The 22,267-nt window shown below is 39.8% G+C and overlaps 1 protein-coding gene across 9 annotated transcripts in view; it reads left to right on the plus strand.

Moving 5' to 3' along the window:
- vav2 (vav 2 guanine nucleotide exchange factor) overlaps positions 1 to 22,267 on the plus strand; it is a 259,563-nt gene that overhangs the window by 64,699 nt on the left and 172,597 nt on the right. For all 9 annotated transcript variants that reach the window (XM_061734430.1, XM_061734432.1, XM_061734435.1 and 6 more), the window contains exon 2: positions 19,401 to 19,517. In XM_061734430.1, coding sequence (XP_061590414.1) covers positions 19,401 to 19,517 — 117 coding nt within the window. The remainder of the gene's footprint in view (positions 1 to 19,400; positions 19,518 to 22,267) is intronic.

Below are 22,267 nucleotides of genomic sequence, written 5' to 3' on the forward strand. Positions count from 1 at the left end.
CTAACATAAGTGCCTACAAGAGAACAAAATGACAAATCAATAAAGGTTTGTCCGGTGGTAAACTTCACCATGTCATGCTCCACTGATGTTGCTAACCTGATCTAAAGCACACTAACATCTAATAGCATTCAACTCCGCTGAATAATCATCTTTAAAAATGATAAGGCTCTAATCCGCTTTACAATAACTGCCATCCCTATTTTCTTAGGTCACCGTACTCTCCCTCTTTCATGCCAAGCTCTCAACTCTGTTATTCAGCAGCTTAGGAAATGCCCCTCCCCTCAGCCTACTCTCCTTTTTTTGCCATCTGCTTTGAAATTAATGCACATGTTGGAAACTAGGCTAAATCCAGAGTGACAGCTATTTCGTCCTCCTATTTTAAAGAGGTGCTTCAGGCGGTGTCCAACTGCATGGAGATGGAGAGGAGAGTACCACTTTATCGTGCAGTTTTCTTTTTCTTTTTTTTTTTTTTGCCTTGTAGACTCAGGCCTATGCTATCTGGTACAGTCCAGAAACTGCTGCTCATAGCATCACTTTGCAACTGTCATTAGTTGTGTTGCTCTGTCATGGATACGTCGAGTTGTTGTCCAAGTTGCTTTTCCTCCAGCCTTCAGTCAGCTCCACCAGGATGCTGTTTTTTTTAAGTGATTACTGAGGATTGACGTAAGGAAATAGCCCCCCAAAAATAAATAATAAATTCTAGGAAAATGCTTGGAAATCTGCCATTATTTTGAGATAACAGTAGATGTTCATCCCAGTAGGCAGTTAAAAGATTTTGAATATGTCAGTAATTCAAGATTACCATTTATAGGCGTTTGTGCTTGAGGCTTTTTGCTTACATCCTCCAAGAACTGAGCTTGGAGATTATAGTGAGATGGTAACGATTTTTACCAACCTGTATGGCTTCAGATGTTCATTTACAATGTTTATAGTCATGTAACTATAAAAGTACTTTGTTGAAAGAAAGGAGTCAAATAAGCACCAGAGAACCTGTAATGCGTCCTTAGAAAGGTGTCATATTAGCCAAATCCCTTTTTAGTATGGTTTACAAGGTTTGGATTTAATCGTCTCCTTATCCCCACTCCCCCCTTCTGCATTGCGTTTCTTATTTAAAGTTGATGGGAAGTGTTGTGGGGACATGTATAGGAAGGACAGATACTTTTGCTGGCATTTAGGACTGTGATGTCACAATACCCTGCAAATGCTGAATAGCTCACTGAGAAACATATTTCAGACTTTTGCATCCCCAAACAAAATGTCACGGTTATACCATGCCAGAGCTTTTAGCTCTAGTATTAGCTCTATTAGTATTAGATAATAAAACAGTATTAGCTCTAAAACATTTTTTTTTTAAATTGCAAATTAAAATTTCATTATCATTGGCCCCCTTTGACGTGATTTTGCAATATGTGGTGAATCATACATTTTTTTTGCAGCTTTGTCATCTTTTTGAAAGACAAGTAAATGTTTTTTCCAGTTGATGATTGTACCGTATTTTCTGCACTGTAAAATGCACTTAAAATTGACTTCGAACCAATTTTATGTGGTAGACTGCGCTCAAAAATCTGTCAAAAAGTTTCAATTCGACTTTGGTAAGAAGCCGCTTGATTTGATTGATTATCGGACCATTCAGCTGACACATTAAAGTCAATCCTTGGTTGGATACGGGTTGCAACGTTAGATGATGTTAGATAACTAATTATGTAGTACTGGCAAGCAAACATCATCCAACATCTAGTCAATCTTACCTTACCTTAGACTTCAAGCCAATGTTAAGTTTTTAGTTTAAGCCCAATTTTCAAATCTGTATCATCATCCAGTTATAATCAAATGTTGGAATAACATGTTGTTCCAATCTCACACTAACTTCAGATGTTTGCTGTCACTGACAAGATGAACCAATCAGAGAACAGGACGTAGTATGACGCTTACATCCTCCACTTTTTATTGTGGATTTGTGGAAAACGAATGATTTAAAATGTGAGTGTATTTTAGTTATTGTGAATGAGTTGAATAAAGTTTGACTAACCAGATTGTTTTGTTTCGCTTGATATAGTTTTATCATGTGACTCAAAACCCAGTGCACCTTATGTGTGAAAGTAAATCTGTACATTGATATTGCGCCTTATAATGCGGTGCGCCTTATAGTCTGCTAAATATGGTATGTAGTTTCAATTAAAACACTATTTTACCCAGGCATATACTACTGAGCGAAAATTCTTAGGCACTTCTTGTCTCGCTGTTTGTATGTATTACCAGCTGTCCATTTTTATTTTCCTGGCTCTTATCAGGATGCAAACAGAAATTACAGTAATTATATTAGAGGTAAATCATCGGCTAAGCTCTTTTTAAGGACAGTGTCCCTTACATACAGTATATATATGTATATTTTCAGTATTTAATTAGGATTCTGTTCTGTTTAGCTTTAGGAGAGCCAGGTTGTTGCATATTTTGTTTGCTTCTTAAAGATACTGGAATATTAGTATGGATGACATTCACTCACATTTGCTTATGAATCTCATCCAAATGGCTTTGCAGCATCTAAACTGTGAAAAAGATTCCGACTCCTGCAAATAAGATTTCTTGATGCAATTTTAATGTTTAATGTTTTATAGTGATTCATGTCAAATGTGCTGTGGTGTTAAAATGCACAAAGCATTTGCTAAATATCTAAATAGGATAAACACGTTCTCAGCCTCATCTTTCAGGTATTAAAAAAAAGCGGAACCTTGTACTTTTATTAGCTCGTTAGCACTGTTGCCATGTTGAACTCTGCAGACATTGTATGTGGGCTTAAAACCTCCAATTACAGAACAAGCACAACGTCACATCTGAAAGGCGCAAGCATTTACATATGGGCAGTCTCTCTCTCTCTCTCTCTCTCTCTCTCTCTCTCTCTCTCTCTCTCTCTCTCTCTCTCTCTCTCTCTCTCTCTCTCTCTCTCTCTCTCTCTCTCTCTCTCTCTCTCTCTCTCTCTCTCTCTCTCTCTCTCTCTCTCTCTCATATCCAAACTCACACACCCACACAGAGAATATACACATGGTCTTTCTATGCTCGAGGCAGAGGGCTGTGATCTTTCCAAAGGTTTCCTCCTGCGGCCCGTGTGCCAGACTGTCTGGAGAGCTGCGGAGGGGCTGGCGTCGCCTCGCCTGCTGGATGAAAAACCCAGTAACATTTACTTTCTGTGGCACAGCAACCAGCTTTCAACAACCCCCCCACCCTCAACCCACCTCCACCCCACCTAAGCCTCCCCTTCTTACTTCTTTTGAGGAGGATTATTGGCAGAAACTGGACTTTTGATCCTGACAAGGCTCTTTGTGTCGCTTTCTCATCCAGATTTCTCAGTTTTTCACTTTCAATAAAGATAAGAGCTAAACCATTTCTGCTGCTTACTATTTGATGTCTCGGATTTAGCTCTAGTCTGACTGGAAGCAGGTGGGACATTTGGGTCACACACATGTTAGGAGTTGATTTTAATCGATGTGGCAGGAGAGAAGATCTTCACTACAGGTGTGGGTGATTTCTTCCTCTGATGATGTCTTGATTATTAACTGTCTCGAAGATGAGAGGTCCTTCTTCAAAATATGTAAAGATCACTCTCACTTGTCCCCCATTTAAAATGTCTTTTCTTTTTTTTTTTCCTGCTATGACATTGCTGTTATCTCAACAGTGATCAATCACACAGAACAGTGCCAACAAGCTTTCCAATGTAATTTGCAGTTGAAGTATTAACAAGAAGTGTGCTCCCAATCCATAATGATGTTGACTTTGGTTATGCTGTGTGATAAGACTCCAAAACAATGTCCATGTGATGTAATGTGACAGAGGACAGCAGTCCTTGACCTTGAGCTGTTTAGTTGAAGTGTAAACAAAGGCGCTTCATTTAGGCCAAAATGTTGACGTGTCAGAGGAATCCCTCCAAAAACACTGGTGCACCCCTGAGTGCAGGTGGTAATTACTAAAGTCTAGCTAACTCTGACTTATCTGAACTGACACATGGTCATATCGCTTTATAACATGCTAAGAAGTTGCCCTGTCAAAATAGGAACTTCATAGCCAGCCTTAATACCATGTTTTACATTCCTCAGACATTTGATTATAGACTGTGTTGGGGAAATGTTTCACTTAGTGTCTTCTCCGTTGACCATCTCAGCTGTTCCCAGCATAATGTATGTAACCTCTCCAGCAAGTCCTGTGAAACAGAAAGTGGAGTTGTTCGGGCCCCAAGACATGTGGCTTGCAGGCCTCCACTAGGGACACACCCCGTTGCCCACGAAATGACCCTGAGATACGTAAAAATACAGGGCACATACAGGGCAGAGACTCGGTTCAACTGAGGGAAACTTACTCTAAAACTGAGCTGATATAATTAACAACTAGGATCAAATGAGTCCTCATCTGTACAGACAATATTTTCATTAAAGTAAGATAACAATACACCTATAGGTTCTTTCTTGAAAATGTTTTTCTATCCCCTGACAAAGTCGGTGGTGACAAGAAAAAGACACTTGTGAAAGTTTGACTGGAATCACTAAAGATTTATTTAATATAGATGCTATGGGAATCTTTTAATACTATTATAACTATTGGGAGAAGTTTGGCTTCTTGATTAATCTTGAAGATTAGAAAAGCAGTCATTGCATCAGTATCAAGTACAGGAACAGTGCTGTGTCCAGCCAAAACTAATTTGGACAAAATTACATAATTTTACCCAATCAACTACAAACCTGGAGGATATTACGGATACACTAAACTAAACTTCCTTGATATTTTACCCACAGCTTTTTCAAGAAAGTTTTTCCCATCATGACATCTGATCTGATTCAAATAGTAAACTCATCCCTTTTGTCAGGTGTTTTCCCCCTAGACCTTGAAGACAACAGTCATCAAACCACTGTTGAAAAAGAACAATCTGGACAAGTTGTTTTGCAAAATTACAAACCCATCTCAAATAGTCTGTTCAATAGTAAGGTTATTGAAAAAGCTGACAGTTAAATACTTTCTTAAATCTGACCAACTGCTTTGACATTCCAATACATTTTTAATGCTCAACAAAAGCTACATTGCCCTTGTCAAGATGTTCAATGACATTCAAACAAATACAGACTGTGGAAGAAACACAGCGCCGGTATTATTGGACCATGGTATATTACTAGAGCCACCAGAGAATTGGGTTGGACTTTCTGGCTCAGCACTTGACTGGTTTGAGTCTTAGTTAAAGGAAATCGACTACTTTGTGTCAATAGGTAGCTTTGCATCAGAATCGACAAAGATTACACGTTCCCCAAGTTCCCCAAGGTTCTATCCTAGGACTCCTCCTATTGATCATCTACATTTCTTTCCATTGGCTCAGATAATAAACACCAAGATAAGCTACCATAACTACACAGATGATCCATAACTTTACATTGCAATCTCACCAGGAGACAATGAACCCATACAAATGTTACAAGAGTAGATGCATACATAAACCAATGCATGCATGTGCCATCATTTTCTTCAGTTGAACAAAAACAAAACTGATGTAATTTTCTTTGGACCAAAAGAAGGCCTTTTAAGATTCAGCACACAGCTTCACTTATTATAACTACAAACCATGGATAAGGCCCGAGATCTGGGTGTAGCCTTTGTCTGAATTATTTATACCATTCTGAATTTAAATTTAAAGAATGTTAATTTCAGTACTACACTGTACCGCCACCTTATCTCTAACTTACATATGTTATGCCTTTGCACTGTAACGCAATCTTTTCCCCTTTTCTTTACTTTTCATGTTTTCATTATGAAAAGCACCTTGAATTGCCTTGTTGCCAAAATGTGCTATACAAATAAACTTGCCATGCCCTTCCTTTTATTATCCGATGTGCAAGAACTTAAGGCGATTGTAGGTCACAGGACTGCATTTGGAGTTTTTTTTTTAATCTCCTTCAGAGATCATCCTTCTCCACTGATCATCCGTGGTGAAAACAACTGAATGATACAGCTATGCACTATCTCAGCAAAGAGAAAAATAAGAGGGGGAGAGAGATCCTTTGTCTCCATAATCTTCAGAGGGCCAATGTTTTGTCTGAATGTATCTCATGATTAGAAATACAGAGTATTAGTCAATAATATGGACATACCTGGCTTTTTAAATGGTGGTTGTGTCCAGTGAAGTTAAAGGATGAGGTAGAGGTGGAGTTTTTACCATGCAATACTTTGATAAAGAGTCACAGGTGGGAGAAATTTATTTATATTATATATTATATTATTTTTAACAAGAAATCAAGGAATGTCAGATAAGCGTTTCCTTTGAATTTTTCTTGTTTCCTTTATTTGATTACCGTTCAGATGGCAAGAAAGAAAAATCATTAGAAAAATCTTTTTCGTACTTCACCATACTTATTGTTACAGTTTGATACATACGTCGTCATTTTAATTGGGAGGTAACATACTTGTACAACTAAGGCCATGACTTTGAAAAACGTAACTTCATGAAAGGACGGAGGGGATGCAGTGAAGTTCAAGCGAACTGCAACTAGTAAACAGCATATTTGCAGCGAGAGTTCTACGTGGTGGCACCTGATCACTGTCCTCCCTCCATCGTCACATTAAACAACCAGCTCATCACTGATGGAATTCGTTGTCAGTTAATAATATAACTGATTAGTTGATGCAGTTTTAATTTTGCACAATTGCTAACCATGGCATGATATTGTAGGTGTTGCCATCCTTCAAATAAATCATTATTTCACTTACATGTTAGATGAACAGGTTAAATCTGCACTGACTCTTAATTTATCAGGTTGTGCTGTGTGCAAACATGAGTTTTTATAAACATCCTCTGCTGTGGTTTCACATTGCATTCATACTAGGATTGACCAGTGGAAAGCTCAGCAGCTCTCTGTGCACACCTGAGCGGATTTAAATTGTATCTCACAGTATCCAGCAGTCCAATCACTTAATCTGTAAATTGCCTGCTTGTTGTATTGTGTGCTGCTGCGAGGCCGTACGAGGACTGAACACTTGTTTATTCGAACTGTGTGATGATTAAAGTGAGCCGAGCTCAACCCCAGTCAGTTGAGTAATTAAGAAGCTGTTCTTCATGTTAATGGCATTAGTCACCTTGGAGATAATCACCGCCATCAAGAGCACAGAGCTGTATCCTTCTGTGTACCTGATAGCCTCTTCAAACAAAGGGCTCCTCTAACAGTGCTTTCAGCTAAATCCAGTCCTTCTAGTAGCAGTTAGGGCTGCAAACGATTCTATGGTCTAGTTGTCACAGTTTCCCCTTAAACATGATATCATCAGCTTCTTTTATTCCATCAGGAATTCGATTATAATAAAATAATAAAAAAGAAACGGTGATGCCTCTTTGTTGCATTCTTGACTGATGAAAGTCTCCAATAATAATGTTTGTTCCAACTCTTGTCTAGCACACTGTTTTTAAATGACAGCATATTTAGGCAACATCCAGGAACTCACACACATTAACATACAGTGGGGCAAAAAAGTATTTAGTCAGCCACCAATTGGGCAACTTCTCCCACTTAAAAAGATGGGAGAGGCCTGTAATTTTCAGGTCATAGTTCGTGACATTGTAGGATTTTTACCTAATTAATTGGTAAATTCCTCTGTAAAATAAGTATTTGGTCACCTACAAACAAGGAGTATTTCTGGCTTTCACAGACCTGTAACTTCTTCTTTAAGAGGCTCCTCTGTCCTCCACTCGTTAATTAACGTATTAATGGCACCTGCTTTAACTGGTAGGAAAGACGAGTTAAATCCAAAGAACACCATACCTACTGTGAAGCATGGGGGTGGAAACATCATGCTTTGGGGATGTTTTTCTGCAAAGGGACCAGGACGACTGATCCGTGTAAGGGAAAGAATGAATGGGGCCATGTATCGTGAGATTTTGAGTAAAAAAAACCTCCTTCAATCAGTAAGGGCATTGAAGATGAAACGTGGCTGGGTTTTTCAGCATAACAATGATCCCAAACACATCGCCCGGGCAACAAAGGAGTGACTTCGTAAGAAACATTTCAAGGTCCTTGTAGCAGAGCGAGTGCTACGGGGGGCCCGACCGACAGGATAGAGGAGGACACGGAGTTTTGTGCAGAACGCTTTTATTGCACACACGACACCACCCATAATTTGCAAATATATTCTTTAAAAATCAGACAATGTGAATTCCTGGATTTTTTTTTTTTTTTTCATTTTGTCTCTCATAGTTGAGATATACCTGTGATGAAAATTACAGGCCTCTCTTATCTTTTTAAGTGGGAGAACTTGCACAACTGGTGTCTGACTAAATACATTTTTGCCCCACTGCAGATTCATGACATACAGTAATTGTTGCTTGCAGAGAAAAAAAAAGGAAAATAAACGCATGTGTAAGATTTTTTTTTCAGTTAAACTGTAATTTGTTTGGGTGGCATGGTGGCACAGCTGGTAATGCAGCCATCACACAGCTAGAATGTCCCAGGTTCCTGGGTTCAATTCCCGCCGAGGATGCTGTGGGTGCTGAGGGCGTGTTAAGTTCCCCCATGACTTCAGCACCACACCCTGGGTGGAGTTGGTGAAAGGGCCTTTCTGTGTGGAGTTTGCATGTTCTCCCCTTGTCTGGTGAAATGAAGCGGCCTGCTCACTCCTCAGGTTAAGGAGGAGTCCTGAGCTCAGTGTAGGGCCCTCCAGGGAGTGACAGAGGGAGAGCAATGCCCAGGACTGACATATATTTTTATCACCCAGAAGCACTGGCTGATAAAAATGGGGAAAAAAATCGGTGATAAAAATATTTTAAAAAAGAAAAAAAAGGGTCATTTGTCTTAGAGCTAGAGACGAATCAGTCCTTTTCATTAAGCCATTTGGGAAGAAATTCACTTGTTAAATAAATAGTAATGTAGCTATGCTTCTGTTGTGTCAAAACATGTAAATTCATACAGATTTTAGTTTCTCATTATTTATTTCCAGCTTTGTATGAGAAAGCCACAAGCAATCTAAGCTAAATATTATTTAAGAGTGTGAGACTTTATGAGCTGTGAGGGTATTCTGTGCAGTTAGGGATCTATTAATCTAAATAATTTTCAACTTTGTGAGGTAAAAAGTAACAGGTAATGCATCTTGTGGGGGTCTAAATCACCACAATGAGCTTTAGGTTGTGAGGGAAACTCACCAGGGAAAAAGATAGATGCAGTCTTCTTCTTCCCAGGCCTGTGTCATAAATTACCTGGCCATTGATCCATGGGTGTCTGGTATTCTCGGCGGACCTTCTTCTCACATTCATCACTCCCTGCGTCTACAGCTAAGCCGGAGTGGAAATGCCTCAAACACATACTCCTCTCCTAGGTTTCAGCTGCATGGCCTGTTGCTTAGATACAGTGGTATTTATATGAACCTGAAGGACTGCATTATGCACCAAGATGTTTCACAATCTTTACTTTTTTTCTAGTCATATATTGAATTAGCATTTTTTGATTCTATAACAGCTGCTGAGATGAAAGGAAAATACACCTCCAGCATTTCTTTCTGTTTTTAGCTCGATTGTTTGAGACAGCAACCAGAACATGATCAAAAATATAGACCATTGTGAAATCTGCGGTGAACAGAGGGAGATGGTGCTGGTTATGCAAAGGTGAATCCTTTCAAGCACAAAATTAAAGAGGAAAGTTGGAGTCTTGCATGCAGATTTTACCAGTTCTTGAAAGAATAGGGTAGATGTACAGTATGTATTATTGCTCGTCCACAGAGGCAGTAACAAAGCAAAATATATTAAAGGTCAGCTGTAATTGAACCAAAGAAGTCAGGCAGAAGAATCACAATGAATACTTTTTCAGTCTTGAACTTTCCCCTGTTTTGTCCTTTATCTCAGTTTAAGTAAGACTTGAGTAAGTTCATTTAGTTGATGACATCAATTTAAATGTGATTTGATGACTGAAAGCTGTCATTGCTAGTCCTGGTGAAATGACCAAACACTATAGTGGTGTCTGCAGTAATGTGGACTCTGCAACTCTGGTCTGTTGTAATGAGGGGAGAGCATCTGGTGAGGATGCCTCTTGGACACCCCCTTAGAGAGCTGTTTTGGGCATTTCCAACTGGGATGAAGACCCAGGCCAGACCAAGCCCGTTCTGGAGGGATTATATCTCTCGGCTGGCTTGCCTTTGTATTCCAATGGACAAGCCGGAGTAGGCAGCTGGGAAAAGGGAGGTCTGGGACAGCCTCTTTACCCAGGCTGCTGCCCCCCTGACCTGATACATAGAAGTTGATTGATGGATGAATGGATGGTACTGTTACACCCCCAATGCTGGGCTCTGGTGGTACCTGGTTAGATATCTGGTTAGAGTGAGTGAGCGAGTTTGAACAGGTGAGTTTTGAGTTGGGTTTTGAATGTTGTGATGGAGTCTGTCTGTTTTATGTGTGGGGGGAGGGAGTTCCAGAGTCTGGGTGCTGAGCAGCTGAAGGCTCGGGCACCCATGGTGCTGAGGCATGAACAGGGGTGCACACAAGCCGGGACTCCAGGGCTAGTCTACTGCATGTTTTAGATGTTTCCCTGTTTTCAACACACCTGATTCTAATCACTGGTCGTCATCAACATGTCAACAAGGTTTACACAACTCTGTTGGTGACACAGCCTTGTCTATCAGGGTTGTGTTTATGCTTTTTTTGGTTTTATTTGGTAGCAATAGAGGTTCCTGACAAAATCAAAACGTCTTGATGCAATAAACAAACCAATAGATTTAAATATAGATGTAACCATCAGAACTTAACCCTACACATTTGTTTTTTGTTTGGCCTGATAAGGACATCATTTATTGTTAAATAACACAAAATAATTAAAGTTAGACGTATAACAGACTTTTGAACCCACCTCCTTGAATGGACTATCGTGTTTGCATTTGGCAAATAGATAAATGAAGGGGTTGCTCGTGTATTTTAGCTTCGTACTCATGTATTAACCAGATTATCAGGTGAGGTCATCAAAATTTCCTACATACTATTTCTTAGATACAAGTTTTAACTTCATCCTTTTGCGATGACTGGTTGTGTCGTAAACAAGCTCCCTCTGCTCTTTCTCAGATAATCTATGAGAGCAGATTCCTTGTTCTTAGCTTTAATCGTTTTTAAGAGGATAGTGCAGTATGTCAAGGACATATATACCACTTCCTCTTTTCATCATTCAGTTTCACAAAAAAAGCTTTTCTTTCCCAGGGGGGAGTCTTCTTAGCTTAGCTTCAGGTTTACTGCGTGTCTATTCTCACGGTTGACCCATGTGTGTATGTTGTAAGCCTGTTACTGATGGCATTTTACACTTGTGCAACTAATGCATTCGCCCTCATGCTGTGTTCTGCTGATCTTCGGCACACGCTACATCATCGCTTGTGTTTTTACGAGTAGCCAGGGTAAAGGTGAGGGTGGACTTGATTTAATTAGGTTGGTACCCTCTACAGCCATGTGGCTGTCTCCCAACAGAGTCGATGCTCCAAGCTGAATTATCTTCTTTTGTAATGGAGATTAACCTCATTAAAAACCATACTAAGACTATTTAACTTCCATATTTTAACCACCAGTGCTTCTTTGTGCTTCTGCCTCAATTGGTAGGGGTTGCACGAGATTTTAAACTATGGTCAATCCTTGCCCGCTTACAGGCTTTTCAGGGTAATAGGATGAGATTAACACATTTGAATACTATTGCGATGTATTATTCATGTAGTGCCCTCCTTCCTAATTTGCAGGAGCATGGCCTTTCACCTCACTGACTTAAACCCCTGGGTGTCTTGAAACTGGGGAAGGGAAGCCCCATGTATGGATTTGCCTTGGGTGTAACAGTACTTTTGCTATTTGAAGGTTATGCAGCACTTTTACATTTCCTTCATGACAACAGTGAAGTGAATTGCAGTCAGAATTCTTGTTAGGCTTAGGCATGTATCCATAGGTGTAAACAAGTGAAATTACTTGTACTAGAAAGGGATATAACCGAATCCAGTGACCAGATGAGGTTACCCTGTTTACGCTATCATCATCATTTGACCGTAAGCTACATTTTATGAGGGAGAGTGCATCCTCTGCCAAGGCCTGTGAAATGAGTGTGTTCTGACTGAGGTAGCCCTGACTTTGTCGATAATTTTGCTGAGGGTTTTTTGGAAAGTGTGCCTGCAGATCGTTGCCAAAAATAGATCTCCCCTCATCCTCTTGGGTGTGGCATCATTAGCCAGTTTCCAATTTCCACCAAAGTGAGTGCATTTATGCAGGTTTTAAACACATGTAAAGCAGCCACGAAGGGGTAAATCAACTCATCCCATTAGTAGTGAATGAGCTGGCCCTTTTTTTATTTGTTGGTGCGTTCTGCTTGACTTCACAAATGGAGTGGAAATTAGAGCATGGAGCCCATGACGATAGTGTTACCGCAGTTCCAGCACATGTATTTAATTTGATTTCCTTAAATGAATGACTCTGTGTGACTGAACAGCGTCCAACAGTTTCTTACATAGAATGGTTTTGTGACAGCTCTGCAACAGATCAGATGTGGTGGATATTGTTGAAAGTGTTGCAAAGGATAAACAAATCAGGCCAGATGTCTTGTTTGCATAACTGCTGATCAGAACAAATAATACTTACAAATGAAGAGACGTTTGGTGTAGGCAGAGTGATCATTCAATTCAAGGCCAGACTGGGGGAGACGTCAGCAGCACACAGCAGGCCTGTGGAAGCAGCAGCGGGATGACCAGAGGGGGTTGGGGGGGGACGGGGCGTAGGCAGGCGGAAGCAGCAACGGGATGATCAGAGGGGGTGGGGTACGTCACACAGCAGACATCCACGTAGGCAGGTAGAAGCAGCACCGGGATGATCGGGGGGTTGGGGTTGTCAGCGCAGCACACAGCAGGCCTGTGGAAGCAGCAGCGGGATGACCAGAGAGGGGGGGGGCACGTCAGCAGCACACAGCAGACATCCACGTAGGCAGGTGGAAGCAGCAACGGGATGACCGGGGATGGGGGGGGGGTGGCGGGATCGCAGGCCAGAACGCAGCTCCCGAGGCTCCGGCCTGCAAACATACACAAAAGAGAAAAAAGGGGGGCCAGCACAAGAAACTACAGGAGCGATGGACAAAAACGATAGCTATGAGATATTTATAATAAATAAAAATGGAAATGAGAAGAGAGGAAGGGAAAAGGAGAGGAGAAGAAGGGTGAGAGGCACCGCCCAGCGGATCATGTCGGTGCCCCCCTGCAGCATAAGCCTATAGCAGCATATCTACCGCAAACCTATGTTTGAGACTAACTGTCTTGTTCTATAGCTGCAACTATGACTACTGACTCTAACACACGAGATCATGTCACTCTGACCTGCACCTAGCAACGGTGTGCGTGTGGTCCTGCTTCTTTGTAGATGTTTCTGTGCTTAGTCAGTTGGAAACATCTCAGCCAGCTTTCTCTGCTGCTTTATCACTTTATCACGTGCTGAGAGCTTTGTTACGAATGTTTTCGAGGTCACGCAGTGATTCAGTGTTCCTAGACACAACTAAAGGAGACTTTGTGTGTGTGTGTGTGTGTGTGTGTGTGTGTGTGTGTGTGTGAATATTTGCCTCTTTCACAGGTCCCAGACAAACGTCAGTCTGTTTCATTAACTCCACTTCTCTGACTTGCTGTCTGAGCATCTGATCTGACAATTCTTACGCTGGTGTTTAACCTCTCCTCTCCCTTCCTCTCCAGCAATTGTGACATTACGATTCCCCCGGGGACAATGACTCTGAAATTGACTCTAACAATGCTCTTTTCTTTTTGTGACAATTTAATTAACATTATCAGATTAGCACTAAAAGCTTATTCTCCAAGTTAAATAAAGTACAAGAACAAGAACAAGGTCTTCTGATTCAAATGTGTAGTTCGGTAATTGCAATCATGCATTGCAATTTTTTTTTTTTCATTGCCCTGTTTAATCACTTTGAGGAGCCTTTTGTATTTTGTTGTCCATCCATTGATCTTGGACCTGTGCTTTCTTCCCTTTGCAGCTGTGTATATATATACATACACTTTTTTTCTTAAATGTGCATGAGAATAGGTTGTGGATGCTTTCATTGACTTCTCTGCTTTACACAAAGCTTCCTTCTCTCTCTCCATGTGAATTTTGCTCCATGGGTTGTGTTCGTTTTGGCTTTCCCCTCCTCAATCCCCTTTCTTCCCTGACACCAAAGAGCTAAGTTCTTGGCACAAAAAAAAACATCTTTCCCTCTCATACACCCCCTGGTTCAACTGCACCCTTGCTTTCCTGCTTCCAATTTGTTTTATTTTCGGTTGTTCGCGTTTCAGGGGGAAGCTCTAATTTGTATCTCCTTGGTTACGAGCATGAGCACGTGCAGATAAGCAGTACCTTCTCAGAGGAATAATCTATTATTCTCTGTGTGATGTAGTCTAGTGATATGGCAAAGGATTTGCCAGGGGTGTGACAGGTCTTTGTTACGTGACTTTCCTTTTTGCTGCTCCTCTGCCTCTCCCTTGCCTGTCTGCACCCTCTTTCTCCGCCGCCCTCCTGACAACAAATCTGCCTTTTTAAGAGCTGTCTGCTCTTGAGTGAGAAGTCAAAATGTTGTTCCAGCGGAACACAGCCCACCTTGTAAAATGCCTCCTGCTATACTACAACTGGGCTCACTTCCTTCTTTATCTTTCTTTCATGTCTACTTTCCCCCCCACATTTGCTGTCTTTCTTTCAGAACTTAACTTTTCCTTTTCATCAGTCTAAAAGGATCTTTTATGCGTAATTTGCAATAAATAGTAGCCATAATTACAGCGATGTTGGAGTCCGGTGAATACTGCACTTTTTTAAGCAACTCATTGCTTTGGTTCTTCAAAATGCACAAGAAAGTATGCTTGCATATTCACATTCAAGTATGCTTTTTTAATTCTTTTCTTTTTACTTATTTTAGTTTCTGGTCATGTGAAAAGATTGCTTTGTGTGCTCTGCATGAAAAAAAGCACCACATAATTGCTAAAAAGAGGACAAACATCTGTATAGTTGTGTACATGTGCTGTTGATTTTTAAAATACATTTTTAATTGCAATGTTTTAGTCATGAAACCACGTGTAGGAGTTATTGTTTTTCTGTTGCATGAAACTGCAACCTCAAAGTCCTTGAGTAATGAAACATTGTTGTAGCAAAGATCCCGTCTGCAGAGGATGGGGAAGGAAAACTTGAATTTGTTGTACTCTCTGCCACAACAATTATATGGTCCTATTTGTTCAGTCATTTAGAAACAGCATTGTTGCAGGCTGCAGTAAGTGTTTCTTTTTTCATGAGAAGTGTACATAAGTTTTAATTTTACATTTTTTAGTTTATGCCAGACATTTTTGCTATTCCAAGTAAAATGAATCCACTGCGAAACTTTTAAGGTTTAGCATCCTCTGACAGACAAATGCTTTTTTTTTTTTTTTTTATAAATGACTCAGCTCTCTCTACAGTGACTGAACAATGTGAAAGAGAGAAAACCGTTGGAATATTACCAGCGAACGTCTGCTACTTTTTAGGTGATAAATTACTTGTGACACAGCCATTTTAGTTGTTCAATTCTTTTATTCAAAACATTTTTATTCAGATATTTATTTTAGCAACTGCTTAAAGTTTATTAAAGTTTCTGACTTTGATACACCTCAGACATACTCTAGTCAGTTTAGCAAAATGAAAGTGTTTTTCTTCCGTTACTGTTGTGTAAGAGGCATCTAAAGTGCAGAAAAGGTTTCTGCCCCTTAGCTCTGGATGTGAGAAGCCTAAGTCTAAGGAGATGACCATGTCCAGTTTATTTATATTTCCGGTGCACTCACACACCCCACTACATATGAAATCATTTTCCTCCCTTTTTTTCCTTTATATCATTGCAATTCTTCCCAACCCTACCCTGCCTCTCGTAGGGCTGAACATATATTAGAATGTCAGTCGCATCTTCACCCCCCCTGATCCTTATCTGCAGAGCCCTCTCTCTGTTTTTCTCTTGCCGCCATACCACTCCAGCAAATGTTACCTTTTCATATCAGGCCTCTGAAAATAAAATAAACCTTTTTTTTTCCGCTTTCCGTGCAGCACGGATGGATCTGCAGCCACGATAACCTCCGTAGCCGAACTGCAAATGTCACTATGGCGAGCCAGCCAATCCCATTTCTTTTCACCGACTGGTTGTGGCTCTCTTATGGGGGTTCACGCATGTGACACTTAGACTGAGCAGATGTGCCCGCATGAATGAGAATGAGTCAGTGGGACTCTCAGGTGTGCCCTGGAGAGGTCCACTGAATTATCACCAAACACACGGAAACCAAAAGCCAACAATGAGCTGGGTTTGACCATGTGAAAGTATGCAAATGCAGCAGGCTGATACAGGGGCAATGTCTGCCAGGGCCAGTTGAAGCAACAGGAAACACTTTGCCTTATTAAATGAGAAAAATATCCACCTCTTAATCATTTGGGAATGGGGAAGTAGTAGGGCTGGGCGATATGGACCAAAAGTCATATCTCGATATTTTCTAGCTAAATGGCGATACTCGATATATATCTCGATATTTTTTCTGTGCCTTAATTGGGGTTTCCCCCAAAGCATTATAGCATAGCATCTCTGTTAGCTTCATTTTTTTCTGAGGCAAACCCTAAAAAAAACAGTCAGTTTTAATACAAAGCCTCGTGCCAAATGTCACACAGGTTCCTTTATTAACAGAGGTCTGCACAATATCAAAATTTATAAAACAAATGAAATAAAAATAAACTGCCTGCATATATAGAATAAAAATGCTTCTTGAATAAAATAAAACAAATATCCCTTTCCTGCATAACAATTAAATTAAAATACACTGTGCAATTAATACAATGTAGACAGTAACAGGCAGACTTTTCCACTGAGGTTGACAGTTGTGCAAATAACAAAACATTTGTGCAAATCTCAAATAAAACATTCAAGTCAATTTGTCACAAAATAAGCTATATCAAAATCATTAAAAAAAAAAAATGTAAAAAAAAAAAAAAAAAAAAAAAATTAAAATCGATATAAACGATATTGTCTCGTACCATATCGTGTTTGAAAATATATTGATATATATTAAAATCTCGATATATCGCCCAGCCCTAGGAAGTAGTGCTGTATGACTTTGTTATACTGTACCTGTCATTGTTTTTTCTTTGATGGCATGACAACATTACAATCCAACTTGAAATGTAACTTTGAAGGCTGCTGGCTGTTTCAACAGTGTTTCACAGCAGCCATTACAGAGATAAAGTACAGTATGATGTCAAAGCTTTGAGCAGAATAAAGCCAATTGACATTTTTTTTCCTCATAGACTCTCCTTCCAATCTCTTTTGAATGTGTTTATCATGCTTCCCGAGCCGTCCGCTCTAGTAGCACTCACACACAGAGACCAGGGAAAGGCCAACATCTCAATTTGCATGTTCTAGCTTATAGAAAGATGTGAGATGGGAGGCAGGTGTGATTAATATTTCAGTACAGCAGTCACATGACATGCCCCAGCTCTCAGGGATCATCTGTAATGGCATATTTGTGAGACTGAGACCATCAATATTTGTGGCTTAAGAGTATCATTAAGGTTTCTAAATGGACTGCATATAGACTTTCAAGATGTTTATATAAACAGATGTCATATTATAAAGCTGTGAATATAAAGAGTATAATCAAACCCTTTTTCGATTAGAGAAAATTAATCAGTGTTTTTCATGCTCAGTTAATGGGTAACCATCTGGAGGAGATGCTTGTAATTAAACAAGCTGGAAGGCAACAGTGATTTCAGCATTGTGTGTAGTCTTCTGCTGGATTGCGGGTATTTTTGACTGGGTCAGCATCAGAGGAAAGCTGGGAGAAGTTTAGCCAACTTGAGAGCGAGGACAGGAGCTGAAACGGGTGCACAGGACATTTCAACGCCCAATCTGAGGGAACAGTTTCAGTCCTGAAGTGGAGGAGATTTTTGCAAGCAGATTTTTGTGTGCGAAGGCAGTACAATATCTGAAACACTGATTAATGCTCTGAAATGCTTTGTCATATTACCCCATAGAAATACTTGGAGCTTTTATGTTATAATTTTAAGTGTTGTAAACCATCTGGCGCTGATAAGATATAAAAACACAGAGGGATCATCTTTTTAATTACTGCTTGGCAGTCTCCTGCTTCTGTCATCGTCTCCCGATGGTTTGCTCTTCTTCCTCAGCCACATCATCTCATTGTGAATATTATACTGATTTTATTTTATTTAAAAGTCTTCCCGAAATTAGTACATTTCCAAGGTGTATCTTTGACTGAAAGAGTCATGATCATGTAGTCTAAGGTCAGTGTCTGGAGTCATCAACAGGACACCTGCACAACCCCACCTACTCCCCCACTAGGCATGGGACGATATGAAAATTTCATATCACGATATTAGTGGACAAAAATATCACGATTACGATATTATCACGATATTAGCGTGTCGCTTATAAAATTCTTAAAATGCAAGGAAAAACACTAACCGTGGATCCACTGGTTCCTTCAGAACATTTATTCTCAAATCATTCTCAACACAGTGACACTTGAGGTAGAGAACAAATAGTGTACTGTAAATGTTATGCATTACAAAGTGTAAACTATAGTACCGGTACCGGTACTTATTTGAACTTTCTTTTTTTGTAAGAAAATACTTCCCTGAGAGTCGAAATAAATAAGTGACAAATAGAAATAAAGTGACAAAGTAGAGCCAAATGCACACTGATTGTATTACTCTATGAAACTTTAACAGTGGCTGGCTGCCTGCTACTTAGTACGGCTCTCTGGAAAAATAATAAAATAAAGGCACTGCTCTGTAGTATACAAAACAAAAGCTGCATGGCCAACACAAAGATTGAGTGAAAATAAAGTGCCACAGTAGTCAAATGCACACGGATTGTACTACTCTCTGAAAAAATATTAAATAAATAATATTAATAAAATACATGAAAAAAATAACACTGGCTTAAAAAAATAAAATAAAATTGGTGATAATTACAGTACCCCACGATAACGTTATCGCGGCCGTTTTTTATCGCGATATACGATAATATCGTATATCGCCCCATGCCTATCCCCCACATGAAGGTATTTTTGTTGGGCTTGTCTGCTCTCAGCCATACAGTCCCCTGGCCCTTTGTGGCTGTCCTTATCTGAAAGAGAGAAGCCGCCCATCAAACTCAGGAATAGCAATCGTCCTGCTCACCCTCTGCTGCTGAATACTAACCATTTTCTAGCCATTATCAACCAGGACATTAAATATTTACAAGGATGCTGTGACAGTGAAAAGGAATATTAATTGGACTGCTAGTTAATCACAGTGTTGCAATACTACTCTTCACTGTATCAGGAATGAAACGAGGCAAGATCAATTTTATCACACATTTACATTGTTTTTGTCTCCTCTCTTCCTCTCATTATAGTTCCTGTGTCTGAAGAACATCAGGACGTTTCTCAAGGTTTGTCATGACAAGTTTGGCCTTCGAAACAGTGAGCTGTTCGACCCCTTTGACCTGTTTGATGTCAGAGACTTTGGCAAGGTGAGTTAGACATTAAACAAAGTGATGATTGTTGGATATATTCATCTCTAAAAATCCTCTAAACACTGTGCACAACCTGGAAAACAGACTACAATCCAACCGCACTGAGTGATTCCGTTTAAAAAGGGTTGTGTTTTGTCTTTTTGATGTTTTATAACCTTTTTGACGATGAAATTCATAGTTGTTTGAAGATTTGTGGTTGTGCTGCTTCTTGCTGGTCAAGTATGTTCACAAATCTTGACCTAATTGCAATGTTAGAAACATATTTGAGTGTCAGTGCGAGTCTGAAGTACATTTCAGCATGACTGCTTTGTACGAGTTCAAAATCTAATCTGTCATCTACATTAACTGCCTGCATGGCACTGACAGATGAGCAGATGAACATTTGTTCTAACACCTATGGGTCAGTAGTCTCATGTCATGAATATCAGGTTCTTAACCCTTTTAACGTGACCATATGGTGTTTTTTTATTAATACAACATGAGCAAAACAGGTGCAATGAACAGACATCTCTACTTCCTGCTGTGTCTGAATAACGCTCTCAAAATTCAGATTTGTGAGAAAACTATATTTTGAAGTTGTAAGTGGATCATTCAGCATTGTTGTTTCTTTAAAGAATCTCTGTAGAAGCTGGTAGCTGCATCCAGGCATGAGCTCAGGTGTTTGACATGTTGAGGGATCCACCAAATTACAGGAAAAAAAATACACATATTACAACAAAACAAATTGATCAAAAATCTTCCTTGTGTGTAATGTCATTCTTCTAATCGCCAACATTTTGAGAAAAAGACATAGCAAGTGATGTTGCAGCAATTCAGCCACATCAACGAGGTGGCAACCTTTGGATGTGTGAAATGCTGAGCTTTCTACACTTATATTTCTGACCGTTTTGAGGGCACCATACCTTGCAGAATAGTCCATACAAACATATTTGTGCATTCAAAATGGTGTAACTAGTCCAATTCATCATTTGGAGCACAACTAGGGCACAATCCAAGCCTATCACTCACACCGTCTGAGCAGAGTTGAAGTGAAAATGTAAACAGTGGTAGATTTCTTTACAGCTCCCTCTCTCGTGTATAGGAATGCTGAAGTAATGTGGTGGGTAGGTGGGTTAAAAATCATCTTGTAGTCCAGAAATAGCGAGCAAACAGAAACAGAAATGATAGCCCTGTTGTGTGTGAATCTGTGCATCTGTATTGTACAGTATGTTGTGGTTGAGCTCGACACACCAACGGGCTCAGAGAGGTTTCTGTATTGTATCTGTTAGTTCTGGTGTGAAGTGTTTGTACTGGATGTATTAAATTGCAACTTTGAATTTTTATGGACTTTTAGAAAACCTTTTTTGATTAATTATTGGGAAAATTCATTTTTATAACTACTCAAAATTGATTTTCTTTCTGTTTTTTGTTTTTTTATTTAGGAGATATATAGTATGTATGTTGCCTCTTGCCTGTTATTAGCTGGTATAGGCTCCAGCAGACCCCTGTGACCCTGCAAAGGATAAAGCGGGTATAGAACATGGATGGATGGATATTATGAATGTGGAATCTGACAGGGTCATTGTTAGGGGGCTAGATCTGAGCAGGTGTTGATTCTCAGGATGGAAACTGCAGTACTTCTTAGATACATGTGTTTAATCTAGTTTGATTTATTTCTTAATTTAATTCCAGAAAATCTGTGTTCAGGGAACTCCCCTGGATAACCACAGCTGGTAGGCATATAAAGGTTGAGAGGAAAGCACATCTGGTTATTTTTTCTCAGCCTGCTGGTTCTCTGAACTAGAAAAGGATGATTGGTGGAAAGTGGATGTACAATATGCATGGATGGAAATAGGTCATCGGTTTAACCTCAGGTTTGTGGTATGTAATTTAATCCCCTCAGCTCTGAAGCACCCAGTAAAGAATGGAATTAGTATATGCATGATATCTGAAAAGGCACGGGAGACACTTCAGACACTACACCACAAAAACAATGTATAAAACTGATTCCAAGAGGTGAAGGTGGACGGAGGAAGGTATTGCCTAGTAATCCAGGATATAACATTTTATGTTTTACTTCTTTTCCTAATCCGTTAGTTTGAATTGTGTTTGCTATGTATAGAGGGATGGGCTGGAGTGTTAGCCTTTTTCTAAATTTTTTTTTTTTAAAAGCATTGGAAATATTATGATGTCAATAAATTTAAGATGACAACCATAGGGATTGTAAATACCGTGGCTTTGCAGCAAGTCTTCTGTTGTGTACCAAAGAGAGGGGATTATTACATAGAGGTTAGATATGAATGAACTGAATCAAGTCCTATGAGATCGATGACAATGGCTCTGTGTTTGTGGAGAGTCATCTGCTCATTTATCTAGCATATCTCCATCTAATCCAACATAACCACTCTGCCTGGCATGAACTGAGATGAAGGCCTGGAAAAAAAGGGAAAAAAAAGATGAGGGAGAAGAAAAAGGAGACAAGGACTCACTTGGCAGTTTGTACATAAACCACAAGACGACGTCTGAGACTCAATGAGCTTGCAGTGAATGGTATTAAAATCCAACAGCAGTCAAAATCAATCACCTAGGCTCTCCATATGTCAATTTAGAAATTGCTTTTGTATGGTCTCAGTGGTGGCAGGCTTGTCTTGCCATTGATTTTCCATTAAGGACAAACATCACATTATAATATATCGAATCGAGCAGATCCTACTAATGTAGCATACATTTAAATAGCAAGAATGCCTCATAAACAGCATACATAAAAG

The sequence above is a fragment of the Cololabis saira genome, chromosome 11 (assembly GCF_033807715.1).
Source record: "Cololabis saira isolate AMF1-May2022 chromosome 11, fColSai1.1, whole genome shotgun sequence".
NCBI lineage: Eukaryota > Metazoa > Chordata > Actinopteri > Beloniformes > Belonidae > Cololabis > Cololabis saira.